This window comes from Gigantopelta aegis, chromosome 14 (assembly GCF_016097555.1).
Source record: "Gigantopelta aegis isolate Gae_Host chromosome 14, Gae_host_genome, whole genome shotgun sequence".
Classification (NCBI taxonomy): domain Eukaryota; kingdom Metazoa; phylum Mollusca; class Gastropoda; order Neomphalida; family Peltospiridae; genus Gigantopelta; species Gigantopelta aegis.
Genome location: NC_054712.1, coordinates 19018125 through 19038956, shown reverse-complemented (window position 1 = coordinate 19038956; position 20832 = coordinate 19018125). Strand labels below are relative to the sequence as shown.

Below are 20832 nucleotides of genomic sequence, written 5' to 3'. Positions count from 1 at the left end.
AACAGTGATGATATTAGGTGTTTGCGAAAGGTGGGCATATCCTGCCCCACCGGTGACACCCGCCATGAGTAGTGCCGCCACAGCTGTCAGGTCCGTCACTTTATTTAAAACGATGAAACAATAAATGTGCAAGAGTTTCACCAAACAGATGAAAAAGTATGCATAAGTTCAAAACATTTCTTCCCCGTCAAACTGGAGTTTGTCAATGGTATTTTATCCTGGTGTCATATGACCATTGGTCACGGCTACTCCGTGCGACATTCACACTGAACAGCAAGCCATTAACACCGATATATTACTGAGCTATTCCCGAAATTTTTAATATATTTTCATCTTTTCTACGACGGTTACACAGGTTTGGCTAACATGCATGTATACATTTATATAATTGTTGTGCACATTATTTTCCATTATGATTTAAATATTAACTATTGGTAGATATAAAATCATAATAATCTGTATTAACTGTAGCTACATATAAAATGTTAAATGTAGTTCACACTAGGGAAAAGGTAATGTTTATAAGTATTTAAAAGTATATATGCAATGTATTATATCTATCTATCTATCTATCTATCTATATATATATATATATATTTATATATATATATATATATATATATACAGTAGAATCTCGTTTGCTCGACCTCGGAAGGGTCGATCACACCGCAACGCTCGAACCAAAAACGAAGTCCCGAGTTTTTTGTCCGGTAAACCCTTATATTAACTGATGATGGGTCGAATACGTCCAGAGTCGACTATAAGCCTTAGCTCGAACTAAACTATCGGTCCCGTCTGTGTTATTAGCTATATTTCCCTCGAACTGGTAATACATCAAATATCAAATGGAAAACCACCGAAAAGGACCAACAATTGCCGCGCTTGCGCAGTTGGTTATTACAATCTTTGGATTATAATAATTTAGGCGGAACGAGTTATAGATGGATCGGAGAATCGCAACAATAGCCAAGCAATCATTTTTTTGTCATACCTGTCATGTTGTGTGTTCAGCTAGCAGCTATCGGTAAAAGTCTTTCAAGTACAGCTAGTGTCACGGTGCCTCTTCGATGAATCTTGATACCAATCAAGCAATTGGCCTCGGCGGGAAGCGTTACTCTGAACACGTCTACCAGACCAGTTTTCAATGAATCCAGGGACGAGGTATTCAGCTGTCATAATATGGTAACAGGTCGTTTCGCCCTTATTACTAGTTCACCCGAGTCATTTTGAACAGGGTTGATTCGTACCTCTAACCGACTCGTTTCGCCCCATGTTTCGATTCGCACTCATTTTTATTTTGTTAATAAAGTACATTTATTCATTGATTTGTCCTATATCCATTGATTTTTAGACCCGGATTCGAATAATATGTATCTAATGCTTTAGAGACATTTCGGCCCCGCTACACATTCGGCCCCAGACGTTTGGGCCCCACAACCCTAGTCGTTTCGGCCCCAGTTATTGTTGTTTTATAAATCAAATTATTCAGTCACTTGTGTTTTGTTATTAAATTTTATCGTAAGTATTGTAATTTCTTTCTCTCGTTCTCTTTCTTTCTTTCTTTCTCTCTTTTTGTGATTATTATTTAAAAAATTTAATTGTACATAATATCCGAGTGTTAAAGAATAAATAAGAGCCAACCAAACAAAACTGTATTTAGCTTTGATAATCCAAAAATGATAATTTCTTGTTTATGTAAATACAATTTAATAAATTGCAATGAATTGTTTTGCGTTTGTTCTACTTAATTATATTTCCGTATAGACCCTTCCCATAATAGGGGCGCTTTACACGTGGCTAGAATTGGAACCACTGATGTTTGACGTCAGTAGGGGTTACATGTGTAAAGAAATTAAGTACGATCACAAAGAATTTTTTCCATGTGGAGCACTTAATCAGGGTTTGGAGTCGGTATCTGGATTAAAAATCCCATGCCTCGACTGGGATCCGAACCTAGTACCCACCAGCCTTGAGACCGATGGCTTAACCACTGCGCCACCGAGGCCGGTAGGTAAATTGAAAATAGCATCATTAAGACATGTAAATAAAATGTGTTACGTGTGTCGTTAAATAAATAAAACATTTTCATTTCATTTCATTAAGACATGTTCTAGTTCAATTCAGTTCAACTTTATTTTCGTGCTTATATCCCATTAAAGTTCAACCAAGCTGTCCTGGGCACACATCTCAGTGTTCTAGCATTTAAAAGAAACAGCAAAAACACATATGGATGCACAATTCCGGAACCTAGTCGGAGTTGTTTGTAATGTCTAGTGGTAAAGCGCCCGCCTGATGCGCGGTAGGTCTGGGATTGATCCCTGTCGGTGGAGCAATTGGGCTATTTCTCGTCCCATCCAGTGCACAATGACTGGCATATCAAAGGCCGTGGTATGTGCTATCCTGTCTGTGGGATGGTGCTACATCCGTTGCTACTAATAGAAAAATGTAGCGGGTTTCTTCTGTAAGACTATAGGTCAATATTACCAAATGTTTGACATCCAATAGCCGATGATTAATAAATAAATGTTCTCTAACTTTAAATTTAACTGTATTGGATGAATATGATAAATACAGTCCAGTAGATTAACACCAGTGAGCAGAATGACACTGAACCTGATCCAATTAGCACAAGTTACAGAAAGGATGCAGTGGATTGTCTTTTAGATAATAATCTGAAAATCAAATTTATGACCATATTTTGAAGTTGAGGGAAATGGAAATTGAAAAAGGAGGAAATGTAGGCCTACATAATATTCTCGCTGGGTAAAAATTAAAGGAGGGCGGAAACCCCCTCCATCCCCACCCCTAAAAAGAAATCAAAAGAGAAAAAGAACAAAAGGGTGGGAAACATGGTTACTGTATAGGCTAGCCCGAGTACTTGGGCTATGTGTAGGCCAATCTAATTAAAATTAGCTCCACTATTACATGTGGATCTAACAGCAGCCCGTTGGAGCTTATGTCCCGTTGACCTTTCATTCGACCAATCAGAACCTTACTTGCAAAATCATGCCAGTGATTTGAAAAGAATTTTAAAACATTCAGGATTATGCCGAGGGTATACGAAATTATTCGGGTGAATTACGAGGTATGCCGGAAACTAATTGCAATATAAAATGTTTATATAAAATTAGTTTCAAAACGAAAAAAAAAAACCGTGATGGTATAGCCATAAAATCTGTTTAGACTAGTGTACAATCCAGAGTTTATTACTGCACTTATCCCCCTGTTTTTACAATGTTAAAATAGACCAACAAGTTCGACTATTGCATAAATAGTCTCGCCCGGTATTTTTAGAATGTGTATGCTCCCGAATAACGCTATAAAAGGCGAAGTGTAATTGGTCGATATTTAAATTGTTATTTATAGATGAAATGTCACCTGGACATGGGAGTCCACGCAATGCTGTTAGATCTACTGATAAACCCAGTAGAGCTAATTTTATAATCAGATTGTGTGTAGGCCTGTCGTTGGATATTGGTCGACTTTGCGAAAAGACATACCCCTTGTTTTAATATTATTTTAATAAAGATTTCAAGATATCTAAAAAACAATAAAGGTGATCCCCTAAACTGGGATAAGATGTCTGTGTTCTTTTTATTTCTTCATCGAATGAATCGATCGCACTGATATCGTCAGGTGATAAAAAGTAGTTTCGTTTTTTGTAAAGGCGGTGTATATATAATTTGGCGTCCAAAAAACCCCAAACTTTTAATGATGAACACTGCCACTTCCGTTATTTTTATAAGCGGTGATACCCCCAAAATGAAAAGTTTCTAATATTTTATAAAGAATTAAAAATCATCAGTTATGACCAACTACATCTGCAATTGAGAACAAAATATCAGACGAAAGTTAGTGAACACAAAAGACTGATTGACCGAGGCTGTTAAAATAGTGTTAAATTACGTTACAGTAACTATCGTAAGCTACTGAAATGTTTCCACACCGCGGCTTGTTTTCTTTGATGTCGAGTGTGCTGACTGATCGATTTTTTGTTTTCAATGTGAAAAAAAGTGTCCAATATGAAATAGCGGAGCTGGGTTCTGTAAAATATAGTAGGGTGCGGGAAAATAAAGAGGGATAGAGAAAAATAAAGGGGCGGCAAATCACGAAAGTGGGGCGGCAAAATGCAATAGCGGGCCGGCCGCCCCGCTTAAATGGAGCAGCGAGAACACTTGTCACAACAAACAAAATTAAATATAAAACCATTCGACCCTTTACAACATGTCCACTACCAATTACCGAAGAATGAAACAATATCGTTCGACAGTACGACACCAACAAAATATGAAATTACTCCATAGTGGATACAGGAATCTGAATAAAATGGGGTGGGGTGCAATATGTAACAGAAAATTGAAAACATTGGTGCGAAATGTTGTGGTTTGCTAAATTTCATATCTCACACTAATTAGTATTACATTCATGTATGAGATCTGTAGAGTTATTTAAAAAAATTAAATCGGAATATATCGCTTTAAAGAAAAAATCGGAATATATAACTTAAAATACTGGGTAAAAATAAAATGAAAAAAGTACCGATTCCAAATCAATTGATTTCATTGAAATTGGGCGGCAAGTAACCTAAAATAAGGTAATAACGTTGAAATTTCATTTTGACGCCGTCTACTTTGATTTTGAAAACGTGACGTCATTAATGCTGTATTTTTACAAGATATAATTAAGATAGAGCCCAAATACCTGAGATTTAATTTTGTGATTTAACAAAAAAATAAGACAAACATTTTTTTTTGCTAAGTTGTAGGTTTTCCCATGTGACGGCTCATATGTTCTTAAAGGCGCAGACCCTAGTTTCAGCCCGTATAAATGGACACTAAGTTTAGGTAGGCCTAATCTACAAACCTGTAACACACTTGGATAAAGTTACAACAGAATGAAACACGAGTCTGCTGGTATCTCCTGTGGAGTCTAGTGATTGTTGAATGGTGACATTCAAACCGCTGTGCGATGACTACTCGAAATGCCGACTTGAAGCATACCTTGTAGAGTGTCCGGCGCAGACGAGCGTTTTTTAACGCATGCGTCTGCGTTAAAAAAACGCAGACGGATGCGTCTCGTGTGCGCCTACCTGCGATGCGTTCCTGCGATCCACTGACGATTTCTTTTATTAATTAATTTATTTATACTTTACTCTAGGAAAAATAACAAAGATTAAATGTAATTTATTAATACATTTTAAAACATAATAAACTTTATTTAAATCATTATGTACAATATACTATTACGATATAAATCTTTCTTATTTCACAATTGTTTGTTTTAATTATTATTATTAGGCATAGTACAATGAATGCAATAATTTATATTTTTTAATTTCATCTATTTAGAAATGTCATTAATTACACATGCTTAGTCTTTGTTTCAAAGATGAGCAGTTGGAAATCATTTGTGTTGAAACATTTACATGTTAGTCATTTTTAATGGTCGGGTCTGTTCATCACTGAAACCAATAATTGTTAATTTCATTATATGCTGTTTCACACTGATATATGACATTGGCTTGTTTTTTTTCATAAATTGCAATACATTTCCTACGGTGGTATGCACAAAATACCGTGATTTTACTGGATCACTATTTTCACAATATACTTTCGTAATATATGGCTATAAATACCCTAACTTCATAGAAAGTGAATTTGGAATAACACTTCGTTTGACCTGTCCAGAATGGCAGCCACCGTAACATGAAAGGCATGTTACTGAATAGACAAATGATTGGTCAATATAAAAATGTGAACGCAACGCAGACGCAAGTAGTCGCACACGTGCGTTTTTAGACGGATGCGGCAGAAGACGGATGCGATTGTGCGTCTAAAATCAAACATATTTGATGTTTGAAAAATCGACGCAGCGCTAATAGACGCAACGCAGAGGGGGTCGCACACGATGCGTTTTTACTGCGTTCGTACGGATGCGTTTTTTAACGCAAGACGCATGCGTTAAAAAAAACCGCTCGTCTGCGCCGGGCATTAGGCACGTTCACGTTCCTCGGCAGTCAACCTTGCCATCACTTGTTTAACGTTCCCTCAAAGACTACTTCATAAATGAAAGTGACTTTTCAGACACCATCTTTCATAACCCCAATCAACATGATTTGCACATTCACTTTACATTTTCCATGCTATGCATGCAATATGTTGTGTTTTGGAGTTGTGTTTCATGGAGTGTTCAGGCAGTCGTTTTGTTAAATTATTCGTCGTCATGCATGGTCTATAAGGTAGTACGGTACTTATTCGTTGATATTTTTAATGCTGATATACGCCCCATTCACATTTGTTATCATCAACTGGTGGTGCGTTTTCAATGCTGTTCAGTATATTATGATGTTTGTTTATAGGGTGAGGAGTTGATTAGATATCAACCACAGTAGCCAACAGCCAGTTCGGTCCATAGCCCACAGCCAAGGTATTTAACTAATCTGTTTCTAGGTGTTTGTGTGTTTAGTAATGTAAAAATTTTTATTAGCAATGCACGCATTTTTCGTGTGTTATTGGTTTCACAAGCGTGTTGTCCAGCGCTTGTCATTTTGTAATCGGTTCGATGAACCACTAGTGTATTTATGTTATACTGCATCAGTGGGCTCTGTCCATGGATGACCGTCCTCGGTGGCGTCGTGGTTAGGCCATCGGTCTACAAGCTGGTAGGTACTGGGTTCGGATCCCAGTCGAGGCATGGGATTTTTAATCCAGATACGAACTCCAAACCCTGAGTGAGTGCTCCGCAAGGCTCAATGGGTAGGTGTAAACCACTTGCACCGACCAGTGATCCATAACTGGTTCAACAAAGGCCATGGTTTGTGCTATCCTGCCTGTGGGAAGCGCAAATAAAAGATCCCTTGCTGCTAATCGGAAAGAGTAGCCCATGTAGTGGCGACAGCGGGTTTCTCTCAAGATCTGTGTGGTCCTTAACCATATGTCTGACGCCATATAACCGTAAATAAAATGTGTTGAGTGCGTCGTTAAATAAAACATTTCTTTCTTTTGTTCTCCTTCCCGATTAGAGGGACTTAACCGAAATGCGACAATTATATATTTGCCTGTCGCCCATGTTAAAGGCACTGTGGGTGTCCTACCCGCACCCCATCCGAGGGACCCTCTCAATATAACACCTTAGCTACGCCAGTGATAGGAATTCAGAAGGAAATATTAAATGACATCACGTTTAAAAAAAAATACACTACAGTTTTCAGTGATTGTTTTAACACAAGTATTTGCAAGTCGTGCCTCAATTATATCTAGCGAGTATTAGACGCCATTTCAAACTTATCAGCTCGATGGAGGTGGAGGAAGGGGTCAAATTAAACATGTCTCTGCTTCTTGTTTCTTTTTTTCCCCAAAATAAAACAAATACTTAGAAGCACCATCCAATAATGAATAGACCTATAAAAATATATGTGCACAATGAAATATTAAAATAGGTTTATTGGCAATGATCTTATTACTCAGTAATGATACTGTTCTTCCGTGCAATTAACTTATATTTGTAAAATTTAACACTGGATCTGTATGATTGATTGATTGTTTCACCTTCAGTAGTCAAGTATTATGAAATTACTACTAATCGGGTTATATTTTATATTGTAGAAAAACAGAAAGTTTCTTTTGTTTAACAACACCACTAGAGCACATTGATTTATTAATCATCGGCTATTGGATGTCAACACATTTGGTAATTCTGACTCGTAGTCATCAGAGTTTAATATACAGCCACTAATATTTTATGCAGAAAACATATATGTGATATGTAATTACAATCGTTAAAGAGTCTCTGTTAGTCGATAATATCTTTAAAATTGCAGCAAACTCAGGAATGTCCCTGTAAACAGAGACATTACTTTTATTATTTATAATAAATGGGAATAAAATAGAATAGAAAAGATGTTTAACGACACCCCAACACAAAAACATGCATCGGCTTTTGGGTGTCAAATAAATAGGAAACTAAATCTGCTACCACTTCGTATCAAGTTTTTCTCGTGAAATAAAAGTTTGTTTTGTTTAACGACACCACTTCAGCACATTGATATATTAATCATCGGCTATTGGATGTCAAACATTTGGTAATTCTGACTCGTAGTTAATAGAGGAAACCCGCTATATTTTCTTAATGCAGCAAGGGATCTTTTATATGCACTTTCCCACGGACAGGAAAGCACATACCACGGCCTTTGACCAGTTGTGGTGCACTGGTTGGAACGAGAAAAACATAATCAGTTGAATGGATCCACCGAGGTGGTTCGATCCTACGACGCAAGCACCATACACGAGCACTCAACTGACTGAGCTAAACCCCACACCCTTTTAAATTGTAGAAGACGGTTTTAACGGGTTCGACCCGAAAGCGGTTCAAACCATCAGAAGCAATGCAGTCGGTGGCATAGTGGTGTTAATGCTGGTTAGTATTGCGTTCGCATCCCCAATACGGGCTCCACGCCAGAGTTAGTTTTAACGATTCGATGAGTAAATAACATTTCGTCGATTTTACTTCGACTGACCACTAAACAATTAACTATTAACCGCGTCCTGGACATAGATGCACAGATTGCTGAGAAATGTGCCCTGGATAGCATGCTTAAGACCTGTGTATTTACGACAATAAATGATAACAAATGAAAAATGAAATGAAATATTGTCGTCTTATTGTAAAAATGAACTTTAAAAAATATCGTACCGACATCAGCAGAGTTATCCATAGTGATAACGAAGCGCCAGTCCACCAACTGAGCATCAGTCTACTGTTTACTTATCTGTACTGGACTTGTTTATATGAACCTCAAAATGTTATCAGTTTACCAATATTAAAGCTGCTATCTCGGGTACAAGTCTAATATCGAAGCATTTAAAATAGGCTATCAACGTTTTGTTTTCTTCACAGAACGCAGAATCCCATGGGCGAAGCGTGGTCTGGACCTGGGGGTGGGGTCGAATATCAACTTAGCGGACCCTTTGTCTACATGTTCGCTGAATATCTGTAACAAATAGCCTAACAGCCTGTAAACATTGTTTTAGCCGAATCCCACACACACACACCCTCCAGCCTACGCCTGCCCAATTTTTGATTTTCATTAAATGTTATTTGTAATCTAGGCCACATTCAAACTCAAAAGTAATGAAACTAACTCGCAGTCACCCGCTTCTCAAGATGCGGATCAACTTGGAGTTTGTAAAATTGCCCGGTAACAAATTACTTGTACAGGCATGCAGACAAGAGGAATCAGATATGTATCTTAGTCACGTCAATATATTTTAAAGTGCTCATATACCACGAAGGTTTCGCGCACGCCTGTCACGGGCCAGTGACTAAGTCCGGGCCGGGAGGGGGGGGGGGGGGGGGGGGGGGGGGGGGGGTAAGTTTAACGTGGGCGGAATTTCCAAAAAGATTTTATTAACTAGGTCAAAGACCTAAGTCCGAAAATTAGCTAAAGCATTCTGCACATGTCTGGACGAAAATGTAAGTCCCAAAGATAAAGTTTGAGTGCTCGGACAAAAAGGTTTCAAGGTGATTTGAGCAGTTTCAACGGGCTGCCAAAATAAAGTGCGTCGGACTACTTACAAAAAAAATAAACATAACATTTTGAACGACGGCCAAAATTTGTTTAAGTCCGACTAAGCCCAAAAACGGAGGTTACCTGTTCTAGGAAATGGTTGGCGACTACGAAAACGAGATGAAGTACTTTGCGTTGAACCCTGGCACCAGCTTCCTCCACCGGTGGGCTAGCACCGGAGTAGTTCATAAAAATAAACTCGAATGTAAATGCACATTACTGAGTTTATATTGCCGACGACATTTTCCATTTGCAAACACAGAGCCGTTCCGAGCAATTTTGCTTGGAACGGAATTGTGGTTGAAATAGCGACTACCACCACATTTTCCCACCCAAATCGTGTAGTGTGATCTTTTTTGAGCAAATGCAGACTAAGAAATACTTACTTTGAAACGATCTTCACTTTGAATTAAAGGAAAAACGACCGACTGTACGACTTAGGTTTAGAACGCGCGGTGCATTATGGGAGGAAAATGAAACTCGGAACAATCTTGTATGTGGAAAAGGATCGGTGAAGTCATTTCTCGTTCCATAATGAATAAAACAAAAACCATAAAACTAAAAATTAATTAAAGTTAATAAAATAACTTAAAAAGTAGAAATAAATTAAAGTTAATAAAATAACTTAAAAAGTAGAAATAAATTAAAGGTAATAAAATAACTTAAAAAGTAGAAATAAATTAAAGTTAATAAAATAAAATAAAATAAATTAAAGTTAATAAAATAAAATAAATGAAATGAAATTAAAGTTAATAAAATAAAATAAAATAAAATAAAATTTATTAATTAATAGAAATGAAATAAAAATAAATTAAAGTTAATAAAATAAAATAAAATAAATTAAAGTTAATAAAGTAAAATAAAATAACATTTATTAATTAAAGCCGCACACCCTAGTTCCATCCAGCGAAAATAAATTATAATTTGGTTAATCTACAAACCTGTAACACACTTAGATCACGTTTTTATCAAATGGAGTGAAAAAGCAGGTTTTATATCGATAAATACCATGGGAATCCCCATGTCCCAATTGCTTGAAATAATTTTGAAAGTTAGTATTCTGATGTCACCGGTAGAAGCACAACAATGCCTACGTCACGACAAATTTCACAGACTTGGGGTGCGTTTGTTTCACCTCTCCTGGACATGTTCCAACTGTTCTGTCCTGGTTGTATCCCCTCTCCAGATATCGTAAGACTTAGCAAAAGTATTGGTTTTAAGGGTTTGTAACGTTTTGTATTGAGACACTTACTTGTCTGAACTTTATTGTTACTGAAAATGTTCACGAACTGTGAAGAAAAATCTCACAAATGAACAACAACAAATCGGATGTTGATTGCGCAAACCGCGCACGAGAAAACAAACCGAACCAAAATGATAACGGTCACGTGATATACCAACGTCTGTGACATTAAAAATAGATTGGACCTCGCTTGCTTAACGGTTTTTTCTCGACAACACGTTTTGTGAAAAAATGCATTTCGTGGTTTTACAAACATCAGGATTACCAAAAAGCACTTCAGGTGAATGGAAATGTGTATTCTAAATAATAAAATGTAAGTAAAGTGCAATTTTATTTGTGAAAAATGGGGTTTAATGGCGAAAAACAACGCCGTAATAGTTAACAAATAAACGTAACTAGGGTGTGTCCCTTTAATAGAACACACACACACACACACACACACACACACACACACACACATATATATATATATATATATATATATATATATATATATACATATATATATATATATATATTTTTTTTTTTTAAGCAAACAAAAGTTCATTAATTTCTCTAAAAATAACTAAAACATAAGTACTAAGTTTTAAATTGTTACTTACCTGTCTTTTTTCTGAGTTTTTTTCTGAGTTTTCTTCTAAAAACGTCGGGGTGGGTGTGTGGGGGTGGGGAGGGGGGGGTGGCAATGAAACATATTTCTCTCGTTTGCCAGTACGTAAAAACGTTACTGTTGCCCCTTGCTCGCCAGAGGCCAGAGAGTTGAACAAGATATACCAAATTTGATGTGTGCCTTGTTGAGGATGGCCTCGCAATTATGTACCAGTGGAACTGAATAATTTGGTGTTAATAATACTGGTGATTTTATTGCCCACATATATTTCTGAATTGAATTCAAGGAAAGTGTATTCACCTGCTAACAAGAAGAGTTATTGAGGATTGCCTCACAACTCTGTATCTATTACTTGAAGTAAACAATTATTATGTAATTAACCAGCTTACCACTTTTTTGGTTGATAGTGTACTGGTGAATTGTGCCTTGTTGTTACTTACCTGCAGGTGTCACTTTGTTTACTGTACTTTGTTACTTACCTACATGTGCCACTTACTTAAAATATATATAACCAGCTAATCAGTGTGTATGATTGACAGTCTAATGAAGAGATAATGCCTCGATGTTACTTTTAGTTATAACATGTACATACATTATGTATTAACTATATTGAGGTAACCGCAACATGTAGGCCTACATCCATGTGTGAACTCCACAAAAGTTGACGTATTTACCAGGCAATTAGTTGTTGAGGATTGCCTCGCAACTCTGTGTCAGCCACTGGACACTGGAATCGCCGTGTGTATTAACACTTGTGTATTAACTATATTGAGGTAACCGCTGTGTTTGGTGGACAAAGTGCTGGTGAACTGCGACTTATAGTTACAACATGTAGGCCTACATCCCTGTGCGAACTCCACGAAAGTTGACGTATTTACCAGGCAATTAGTTGTTGAGGATTGCCTCGCAACTCTGTGTCAGCCACTGGAAACTGGAATCGGCATGTGTATTAACACTTGTGTATTAACTATATTGAGGTAACCGCTGTTTGGACAGCGCAGCTCGAACCTTTTAATGAGTAATCTTTTCTGTTTGACTTATGTAAAATCCTCATATATAATATATATATATATATATATATATATATATATATATATGTGTGTGTGTGTGTGTGTGTGTGTGTGTGTGTGTGTGTGTGTGTGTGTGTGTTCTATTAATTAATAAATGTTATTTTATTTTACTTTATTAACTTTAATTTATTTTATTTTATTTTATTAACTTTAATTTATTATTACTTTTAAGTTATTTTATTAACTTTAATTAATTTTTATTTCATTTCTATTAATTAATAAATGTTTGGGGTTTTTTTGTTTGTTTTTTATTAACTTTAATTTCATTTATTTTATTTTAGTTGAGTTTATTTTATTAACTTTAATTTATTTCTACTTTTTAAGTTATTTTATTTTTATTTTTATGTTTTTTTGTTTTATTCATTATGGAACGAGAAATGACTTCACCGATCCTTTTCCACATACAAGATTGTTCCGAGTTTCATTTTCCTCCCATAATGCACCGCGCGTTCTAAACCCAAGTCGTACAGTCGGTCGTTTTTCCTTTAATTCAAAGTGAAGATCGTTTCAAAGTAAGTATTTCTTAGTCTGCATATGCTCGAAAAAGATAACACTACACGATTAGGGATTCCTACTCGAGACAGCGCAGAATGCGGTTGTGTTTAGCAAACGTCGAGGTTTCTCTCCCCCACACACACACACACACACACACACACACACACACACACACACACACACACACACCCTTGGGGCTGTGCTGCACGAGCTTGGCCGCTTAGCCAAGTACGTGTTGAACACAATGGGAGCACGGCTATTGTCACCTTGTATTATGGTGACAATAAACAGAAGAGATCGGGAAGTAGGAGGAGACGTCGTCCCACGGCAGCTCAGGGGGGACCAAACCGGGCGGCTCAACCGCCAGGGGCGGTCCCTCCTGCTTCACAGAAGAAGACGAGACCGGCAGGGGCGGTTCAGGGGGAGCCAAAACCGGCAGCTCAACTGCCGGCGGCGGCCCCTTCTGCGTCGCCGTCCCCCACTACTCGGCCAGGAGCGGCAAAGGGGGAGCCAAAGCTGTCGGCTAAACCGGCAGTGGCGGCCCCTCCCCCTGCAGCACCAACGCCGATGGAAACAGGAAAAGTGTCGTCCGCACCAACCAATCCACCGGCGTCTCCACGAGTTGTTGCGACAGCGGTTGCAGAGCGTGAAGCCAAGAAGAGGAAGGTGTCGGTCCAGGACTTGTCCGACACACACCCCACGACTTGGCAGATCGCACGCAACAAGCTTCCTGGACGGTACCGCAACTGTGTGAAGGGGGAGTTCACTGCGACCTCTCAGCTGCCAGGCCCCTTCGTCACCAAGAGCTGGAGACCAACACCAACTGGTCAAGGGCGGTACCAGTTCCAGTACGTCGAGGGAAGTCGTACCTACTACCTGACGTCGGAGCGGAACGGGATGTACCGGCAAGGCTTACTGAAATCAGACATGGATAATCCAATCGTCCATCGGATTATCAAGCTGATACTTCCGGAAGACTACTCAGCAATACTTCGGTGAGAGTGCTACATCGACCTGCCTCACTTCTTCCCGAAGTTCCGAGCCGATCATCCCATCAACTCGCCATGAGTTCCGCTGCGTACCCTCTCCTAGGACATGTACTTCCTTTTTTAGGGCTCAGTTGGACTTTAAAAACATTTTTGGCCGCAGTTCAAAATTTTATGGGGGGTTTTTTTTCGTTTTTTTTTCTTTGTAAACAGTCCGACGCAGTTTATTTTGGCAGCCCGTCTAAATTGCTCAAATCACCTTAAAACCTTTTCGGTCGAGCACTCTAATTTTACTGTTTGGACTTAAATTTTGTAGCACATTTTGGTCTACTAAATTCGTATTCCAAATTCCGCCCACCTCAAAATTACCCCTCCCCCCTGGCCCGGACCATATAGATCGGACTTTAAACTTTTAGACCTTCGTTCAAAATTTTATGTCAAAAATATTATTAAATAGTCCGATCCTCTCTTCTTTCTCTTATTTATTTTTGGACTGTCCTTCTAAAATGCTCCAAATTATATAAATATTCGGCCGAGCAGTCAATTCCCACTATTTAATTTTTAGATGTAAATTTCAAAATTATCCCCTTAATTTTGTTCTGTCCCTGAGCAAGTCACTGGCTATCTAGAGACAGGCCCCGGGACGGACATGCTCGAAACTCTAGTGGTATGTGAGCATGTTAAAATTATTCGCACTCGCACTACACGATTAGGGTGGGAAAAGGTGGTGGTAGTCGCTATTTCGACCACAATTCCGTTCCGAGCAAAATTGCTCGGAACGGCTCTGTGTTTGCGAATGGAAAATGCCGTCGGCCCAATAAACTCAGTAATGTGCATTTACATTCGAGTTTATTTTAATGAACTAGCACTGGAGATGATCTTCAGTACTCTGTGGACGGTGTAGTTGTCCATATCTTCGGAGAGTATTCCTTGTCTGTAGAGATCATCCCGGCGCAACGTCACCACAAGTCCAAACTTCCCGTCTCGTAGTTCCATGGCGTGGATGGCGCACTCAACACCGTAAGGATACTTCTTGAAGTTGCCATCCAGAACACCTCCCGGCAGTGGGTTGAGGTCCGTGGTGTCCCCGACCAAGTATCGAGCGTACTAACCCAGGCGACGTCCCTGCACCGGGCGATCGCGGAAGGCTGGGTCTTGGCTGGCTTGTCACTACTCACTGAGGTGACGGCCGTAGCTTGCAATGAGTATCCCCAGGTGGATGGGGTGGGGGGAGGGGGGGAGGGGGGGGGCGCGACCCAAGAGAACAAAGCTACACGTCTTGTCTCAACAAAGGCATAGCTCGGAATGTTATTTATCTTAACGGTCGCAAGTGGTAGCCTGTTTAGTACTGAAGCAAACCAACAAACCAATAGCGATAAGATTAGTGAGTTTAAGTAGGGGACGACATCTGTATCATTGAAACTGTATATGTGTTTATTAATAAGTAGTCTGTCTTAGTAACTGAAACCAGACACACATAAAATATCTGACTAATAATAATGACCATAAAACTATGAAAGTTTAAAATATAAGATGAATTATTACAAAGCTCCGATTTCTTGAAGCCGTTTTCGACAACTGAAATCAAACATTACTTATATTTCATTGTTTAGTTTATCCATGTCCGTACCTGCAGTGTGTTTCTGGTCATCCAGGCCTGACGCTTATAAAACGTTTAGAGTCTAGACTCGAGACTCTAATAGAGTCTGAGACACTGATGTCATGACAACGCCATACAAATTGTATGCGTGTGACGTCATTTGAGATTGAGTCTTGACTCTAAAAGTTTTATAAGCACGGGCCCTGGTGTTTCTAATATCACTAAATGCATTTTGTGATAGTTTTACAAACGAGCTGCAGAAGTAACGAGCTGAAATTTACTTTTTAATCAAGGTATTTCTTCGTTTCTACGTCACATACTCGTTTCACTCTATTGTGTGACTTTAGCGTAGTATCCAGTTTCACGGGTTGAAACTAGCAGGGACTGTAACTTTAATGTAAGAGAATGCTACACGACTGAGAAAGTGAAAATTCTCCCATAGATGGACAACATAATGGTAATAAATTGGTATTGTGCAAATTGTTAACATTTTGTGTTCTATATTTCCCGGGACCGGCCTCGGAGGCGTCGTGGCAGGCCATCGGTCTACTGGCTGGTAGGTACTGGGTTCGGATCCCAGTCGAGGCATGGAATTTTTAATCCAGATACCGACTCCAAACCCTGAGTGAGTGCTCCGCAAGGCTCAATGGGTAGGTGTAAACCACTTGCACCGACCAGTGATCCATAACTGGTTCAACAAAGGCCATGGTTTGTGCTATCCTGCCTGTGGGAAGCGCAAATAAAAGATCCCTTGCTGCCTGTCGTAAAAGAGTAGCCTATGTAGCTACAGAAGAGGAGAGGAAACAGAAGAGGGAAGCGTAATAAAGATAGGGAGGTGAGGGAGAGAGGGAGAGTGATAAAGAGAAAGAGACGGACAAAAATAGAGAGACAGAGAAAGAGAGAACAACGGCGAGAGAGAGAGAGAGAGAGAGAGAGAGAGACAGAGACAGAGACAGACAGAGAGACAGACAGAGAAACGGTAAGAAAGAGACACAGAAAGAGATACAAAGATACAGAACAACAGCGAGAGAGAGAGAGAGACGGAGAGAGACAGAGGAAGAGACAGAGAGAGACTTTTCACTTTTTCATGTTCAAGTCCAATATGCTCATATACTACGAAGGTTTCGAACACGCCTGTCAGTAGTAACAAGGCCTGTATGGCGTCATGACCTTGACCTTGGTATGAGTCATGTCCTTGGATTGGCCCTGACCGATTTGTTTAGCATTGACTGACTTAGAAGGCATTGACTGGTATACCTGGGAAGGTGTGCGACATTGGTGTAAGTCATAGCCTTGACGTACTTGGTGTGTGACTCATCGCCTAGCCTTGACAGGGATGGTGTAGGATCCAAAATTGCTACTAAAGTAACTAATGGGAAAATGCAGCGGGTTTCCTCTCTAAAACTGTCAGAAGTATGTTTCACATCCAATAGCCGATGATTAATAAATCGAGATGCTCTAGTGGTGTCGTTAACCTACCACTTCTAAGGACTGCCCGACGCGAGTTAGTGTATTTAATTTTAGCGCGCTGAATGATGAATGGTTATCACTGTTTACATCCGGCAAGTGATGGTAGTATCTTGTGTTGTCAGACTCTAAATAAAATGCTCTACGGAACTTCTAGAAGTTACGTTCTCAAAGTCTGGCAGAAAGAAGAAATGATTGAAATAGGTGAAAACAGGAAAACTCGTTCTACACTATCTGATAGCGCATTCACAAGATTATTATGAACTGACCTATTTCGTCGCTTCATCCCGCGAGCGCACACACACCCACACATATATATGGTTTAAATGACAGGCTTTGCCAATATCTCGGTAGCTCAGTCGTTAGCGTAATCGACTAGAACGTGTAAGGTACGTCGTTCGTATCTCATGTGTTAGAATTGTTTTTTTTCTATTATTATTTTTTAAATTAGTTTATTTATTTATTTATTTATTTTTATTTTATTTATTTATTTATTTGTATCCTCTAATAACCCTGTGTGGACGGGACGTAGCTCAGTATTCCCTTGATGTGCGGTAGGTCTGGGATCGATCCCCGTCGGTGGGCCCATTGGGCTATATCCAGCCAGTGCTCCACAACTGGACAACGACCGTGGTATGTGCTATCCTGCCTGTGGGAAGCACAAATAAAAGTTCCCTTGCTGCTAATCGGAAGAGTAGCCCATGTAGTGGCGACAGCGGGTTTCTTCTCAAAATCTGTGTGGCCCTTAACCATATGTCTGACGCCATATAACCGTAAATAAAATGTGTTGAGTGCGTCGTTAAATAAAACATTTCTTTCTTTCCTCAATCAATATCTACCGGCCTCGGTGGCGTCGTGGCAGGCCATCGGTCTACAGGCTGGTAGGTACTGGGTTCGGATCCCAGTCGAGGTATGGAATTTTTAATCGAGATACCGACTCCAAACCCTGAGTGAGTGCACCGCAAGGCTCAATGGGTAGGTGTAAACCACTTGCACCGACCAGTGATCCATAACTGGTTCAACAAAGGCCATGGTTTGTGCTATCCTGCCTGTGGGAAGCGCAAATAAAAGATCCCTTGCTGCCTGTCGTAAAAAGAGTAGCCTATGTGGCGACAGCGGGTTTCCTCTAAAAACTGTGTCAGAATGACCATATGTTTGACGTCCAATAGCCGATGATAAGATAAAAAATCAATGTGCTCTAGCGGCGTCGTTAAATAAAACAAACTTTACTTTCAATCAATATCTGTGTGGTCCTTAACCATATGTCCGTATAACCGTAAATAAAATGTGTTGAGTAAATAAAACATTTCCTTCCTCGTAAAATAAAGATTAATTGAACACAAATATTTATTTTTAGTATTTGGTTTTAGTCATAGGGAAAGAAAGACATATTTGTCTCGAAGAAAGGAATGTTTGTTAAGAAGAAAGGCATATGCGTTAAGGAGAAGAAAGGAATATTTGTTAAGGAGAAGAAAGGGATGTTTGTTAAGGGAAGAAAGGAATGTGTGTGTGTGTGTGTGTGTGTGTGAAACATCCCCAACCCACTGCTTTGAAGAAAGAACACGTGACTGCAACTCAACCCTCCAACCTAACCTATGATCTTTTAACTGCATTTTAAACACAAGTATTTCCCTAGAGTACAAGCCTTTTTACAGGGCTTTTTAATTACCAAATGGGTAAATATAGTGGTCGATCTAGGATCGATTCCCGTCGGTGGCCCATTAAGCTATAGCCAACCAGTGTATTATGTCTGTTATATCAAAGGTCGTGGTATGTTCTGTCTTGTACACACAGCTCTTGCTACTATAAAGTAGCGGTAGAAATATCCAATCACAAATCTAGTCATAGAGTAAAAAACACAAAAAACAAACGCAATGATTTGGTTTTTATTTTTTTTATTTCTAAATTACAATCACTGGTCTCTCTAGAGACAACTACACATGAAATGGACACACATTGGATTACCTCGAGAGGCCTTAATGGCGACATGTGAATAATATGAGTGTTCATTTCTCTTTATCATCGTCGTCCTCCTCATCGTCGGTATCGTCGTCGTCTTGTTCATCCAAATATTCGCCGATCCATGAACGATACTTATTTAATTTAGAACGAATCTGTGGTCTCACATCTTTGTCTGGATTCACAAACTGTAAAATTTTCCTGGTGTTGGGAAATTTGTCAAAGTAATGCATATATGTCAGAAAGCGAGAGTACGTGTCTTTAAATAACTTCCATTGCAATGTCTTCATGTTTCTTTCAATGGCATCTTGGGACATGTTTTTTTCTTCGTAGCGTTTCCTCTTGCTTTGGAGATAGTCACGATTGATGTCGAATTCACGTTCCACCATGAGATGAATGCCTTCGTTTTCCAGGTCAGGCGACGGCTCTCCATTTCCCTTTTCGCACGTTTTCACGTGTCGCTGTAAGTCGCTTCCGTCTTTAAAGTCCAGACCACACGTATCGCAAGACTGCATCCTCTTGACTTTTTTCAGATAGGGTTCTACCTCATCATCTTCTTCTTCGTCGTCACTTTCGTAGGCGGGTATGCCTGGTAGTTTTCTCTTGAATGCGCCCCTTTGCATAATTTGCAGGTAGAGCTCTTTCTTCGACAGTGGTTGCACGTCTTCTGAGACATTCGCCGTTACGCTCGTGCTTTTATACCATTCGGACGGCCCCGTCTCTAAATCATTAGGCCGAAGACGCCAATGTTCGGGTGTGGTCGGATTCAAGTCCACCAAGAGATGTCCGTAGGGCCTGTGGGTAGCTTCCTCAAACTGATGCATGAAATGACTAGTGTTTTCCGGATACATCTGCTGTGCTAAAGTCAGAACTTGCTGCTTGTCGATGGGGTTGTTGAACAGCGCTAGATAATGGCAGTTTCTTCTCTGTGTCAGGTCCTTGCTGTGATACAGGTTCTGGTTGATAGCGATGAGGGATAAGTTTCTGTGATGACTTCCTTCTGTGAACAGGTCGGTGATCCTTGGGTCTTTATTAGCCATACACGTCAGGTCGTCCAACACGATGAGATTTCTGACTCTGGGATCCAAATAACGATCCTTTTCCAAATTCTCAGGTATACCTTGAACAAATTTCACTCGAGCAACCTTTTTGATCATATCATAGAGGGGTTGCCATCGTTTGTAGAGCCAGATGATGCGCTGGGGAGGCGGCTGGATGTTACCATCTCTCTTTGTATACAAAAAATGTCTTTCCACACGACGTGGGTCCCGACACGATCACGGTGAAGGATGTAGCAATCTTAGGGGATGCTGCTGCTGCTGTGGTGGTGGTGGCTGCTGTGGTGGTGGTGGTGGCTGCTGCTGTGGTGGTGGTGGTGGCTGCTGCTGTGGTGGTGGTGGTGGTGGTGGTTGCAGTGGTGGTGGTGGCTGCTGCTGTGGTGGTGGTGGTGGTGGCTGCTGCTGTGGTGGTGGTGGTGGTGGTGGCTGCTGTGGTGGTGGTGGTGGCTGCGGTGGTGGTGGTGGTGGTCGTGGTTGCTGCTGTGGTGGTGGTGGTGGTGGTTGCTGCTGTGGTGGTGGTAGACCTTTAGCATGTTTTTGTTGAAAATGTCTTAACATGGCGTCTCTCCTCGAGAATGTGAAACCACATTCTGAACATGTGCTCTGCATGACGACTCTAAATGAAATGACGATATCTGACCCACATAGTTCCTTTTATAGTTTATTTAGAAATGCTTCTGCAGTTTCGGGGCTTTCCAGCCCGTACCACTGTCGAAGAAAGAGCCCTACCTGCAAATTATGCAAAGGGGAGCATTCAAGAGAAAACTACCAGGCATACC

General features: G+C 39.9%; 1 protein-coding gene across 1 annotated transcript in view; it reads right to left on the bottom strand.

Annotated features, from left to right (window-relative positions):
- LOC121389120 (b(0,+)-type amino acid transporter 1-like) overlaps window positions 1-8713 on the bottom strand; it is a 32233-nt gene extending 23520 nt beyond the window's left edge. The window contains exon 1 of the mRNA XM_041520733.1: window positions 8692-8713. Within this exon, the coding sequence (XP_041376667.1) occupies window positions 8692-8713 (22 nt within the window). The remainder of the gene's footprint in view (window positions 1-8691) is intronic.
- Window positions 8714-20832: the final 12119 nt, after the last annotated feature.